Source organism: Argentina silus, assembly GCF_951799395.1.
Source record: "Argentina silus genome assembly, chromosome: 11".
In the NCBI taxonomy this organism is placed as follows: Eukaryota; Metazoa; Chordata; class Actinopteri; order Argentiniformes; family Argentinidae; genus Argentina; species Argentina silus.
Genome location: NC_139665.1, coordinates 21,089,261 through 21,092,498, shown reverse-complemented (window position 1 = coordinate 21,092,498; position 3,238 = coordinate 21,089,261). Strand labels below are relative to the sequence as shown.

The following is a 3,238-nucleotide window of genomic DNA, read 5'->3' as shown; positions in this document are numbered from 1 at the left end:
TCCTCTCTCCTCTCTGTGACAGACTGGGTTTGGACCCTAAGCTCCTGTCTCAGATCCTGAACATGTCGTCAGGTCGCTGTTGGTCCAGTGACTCATATAACCCAGTACCCGGGGTCATGGATGGGGTGCCCTCTGCCAATAACTACCAAGGAGGCTTCGGGACCACCCTCATGGCCAAGGTCTGCACCCAACCTGGGCTGTGTTTGTGTCACTTTTCCATCCCCACTCCACCCTCCCCACTGTTGACTCACTCACTCACTCACTCATACACACACTTGTATTTCATTATTTGTCTCATTCTCTGTGTGTGTCTGTGTCTGTGTGTGTGTGTGTCTGTGTGTGTGTGTCTGTCTGTCTGTCTGTCTGTCTGTCTCCGGACACCCATCTAATATGCCCCTTCTCTCTCAGGACCTGGGCCTGGCTCAGCACACTGCAACCAACACTAAGACCCCCGTCCCTCTTGGCTCCCTGGCTCACCAGATCTACCGTGTCATGTGTGCTCGGGGTTACGCCAACAAGGACTTCTCATCGGTGTTCCAGTTCCTACGTGAGGAGGAGGGCCAGTAAGGGGTGCTATAACACCCCTCCCCCCCTACAACCACACCTCTGTACCCCTGTCCCTCTGTGGGTAGAATTGGAGTTTGCACTTAGGCACAGATCTAGGATCAGATTACCCAATATGCATTTAGTCCCCACTGCATCATACCTCCAATCCTTACCTTAACCATTAGGGGAGGGAAACACAAAACTGACCTGAGATCAATGTGTAGGGGCAACTTCATCCTACTCCGCTCCTCCGTCTCACCCTGGCCGGAGGGGAGGAAGGGGCATCGGGGCACATAGGGTCCAACACAATGTGTAGAGGGGATGTCGGTTCATGGTTTGATTGACAGATGAGATAATGTGCATTGTTGGTTTGTTTTGGTTTGTTTTGTTTTTTTTCCCGGGAGTTTGTCTGTTACCCGCGTGCGACTGATCCTGCCTCTATGTCAGATGAAAGTAAACAAAAAAAAAACACAAACAGAAAACTGAAAAGCAGCACTCCTCTATCGCTCGGTTAGTTTTGTTGAACGCCGATTGGTTTGTTTGAAAGGCTGTGATGTCCCGCAGTTCAAAAGTAGCCTGATAGGAGGATGATGATGAAGACAAAGAAGATAAGAAGACAACGAAAGTGATGAAGATTACTATGAAGACACTGCAGAGCTGAAGATGTTTTGAGAGGGGTTTACCATTGCCCTCTCTCAGCCTAAAGACTCTTCTCACTCTCTCGTGATTACCATTACGACCCATTCTGTGGGCTGAGAAGTTTACGTGTTTTGTCACTCGTCTTTTTTTTGGGGGGGGGAGTAGGGGTGGAAGTAGTGATTGAGGTTGACCTCCTTTCATTGTGTTTCTATGTCCATCCATTTAGCCCTTTGTTCACGCACTGGTTAGTTCCTGCATTCTTTCACAAGTTGTAAACTCAAGAGCACAGTACAGTGTTTGTGTTCTGGTTTTTGGCACATCGACCATGCTCATTTCTCATTGGACAGAACAATTCAATGCTGTTAGCACTGTGAGATGTGATTGGCTGCAGCTCCCTGGTCACTATGCACTCAGACCAATCGGTGTTGAGCAGGGCCGGTGAGTCGTTTGATATACCTCCTTAGTGTAGTTCCAGCATCTGTAAAACATACCTCTCTACTGTTGGCTCAGCATCTGGTTAGCAAACCTGTTGTTTCATTATCCGATGAACATTCTGTTTTTACCTCTCCTTCTTTGTGCTCTTTAGCTTCTTTTTCGCACGCGGTCACCCTTCCATGTTCTATCCCTCTCTTTCTCAGTCCCTCTCTCTGGCATCATCTCTCTGGCTGCCCCACCCCCTCCCTCTCTCTCCCTCTCTCTCAGCCCATGCAGCATGTCTGTAAATCGCCACTGAGGGTAGGCCCTATCTTGCCCTGTGTGCATGTACATAATGTATATTTCTTTTTGTTTGCTGTATTAAGGAGAATCAGAGTCATTGTCATGGTTTGTTATTTTTCTTGCTGTAAACTGGTACATCTGGAGCATCTGTCTCTCTCTTTCTCTGTTCTGTAAACATCCTCGATCACACTACTGTCTGAAATAAAAGAGGACTTTCTCTCAATTTAAACATGACTCTTGACTCATTATTCCTGCTATATGCTTCTGTCCACTAACATTTAATAAAAAAATATTTTTGGATTTGGTTTGTATTTTTTTGGGCTCTAAATTGGGGGGTTTTCAGGGTTTGTTCATACATTTTTATTTCGCCATTTATAAATAAAACCGCTATCAATTTAGTAGTTATTTCTAAATTAAATTAAATATAATTTTAAAAAAAATAGCCTACTGGCATTATGACTGCCTATGGTGTGAACATTGATTACTTTGTCTTATGATGACTGTTGGATAGATGATTCACTTACTTAAACAAATGTATTATTGTAAGTCGCTTTGGATAAAGGCGTCTGCTAAATGCCATAAATGTAATGTAAATGTAAATGTTCAAATAGGCATATCTATCATGTAAGAAAATACCCCTGAAGGTCCAGTATGTGACATTAAAGCTTTCTAAAAGCTTTCTAATGGTTGTAATGACTGTTTAATTGGTAAAAATCAGGGAATGAGATCCCTTGAAATAAATGTTTCATTTATTGCCGCTGTTTTGGTCCAGAAAAAAACGCTTTCTAAAATGGAGTGTCCTACCCGACACTTGGTTTTCATGTAAATAAAACATGTTCTTACTGCCAGGGGTGTTCTAGGGGAGTGGACTCACAGATTTTTGCCTTTCTGTCTCTGGTGGCTGCCTCTTTGAATCACTATCTGTCCATACACATGGGGGTGACTATGTTGCCCTCTGACCTCCCTGCACACCTAGGTTAGGCTAATGTTAGTCTCACGTAGCCATACCTCCAAATCACATTGTTCTCCCGCTTCCTTTGGAGGTCTGGAGAATCTGTGATTAGCCTGTCAGGCTCGGATTGAAATGGACGGAGCGATGGGAATTCGACGGAGCAATTCAATGGAGTGATTCCAAGAACCCTCCATAGAATTGTTGCCTATACTAGCTTGCAACATTGAAGAAAATGGAAGAAAACCTGAAGGAAAGATTTTATAATTTTTTTTGGAGGTGCCGCCTAAGCAAGGTATTTGATTGGTTTGACATGTCACAAGGCGTCACTCATTTCAAACAGGTTTCCACCCCTTTGTAGCTACTTTCTGCAATGGATTTTCTGCA

The 3,238-nt window shown here is 44.3% G+C and overlaps 1 protein-coding gene across 1 annotated transcript in view; it reads left to right on the top strand.

Annotated features, from left to right (window-relative positions):
- Window positions 1-2,168, top strand: part of LOC310812455 (3-hydroxyisobutyrate dehydrogenase, mitochondrial-like) — a 21,203-nt gene extending 19,035 nt beyond the window's left edge. Inside the window, exons 7-8 of the mRNA XM_083681028.1 lie at window positions 23-179; window positions 409-2,168. Of these exons, the coding sequence (XP_083537154.1) occupies window positions 23-179; window positions 409-567 (316 nt within the window). The 3' untranslated portion in view covers window positions 568-2,168. The remainder of the gene's footprint in view (window positions 1-22; window positions 180-408) is intronic.
- The last annotated feature ends 1,070 nt before the right edge of the window (window positions 2,169-3,238 follow it).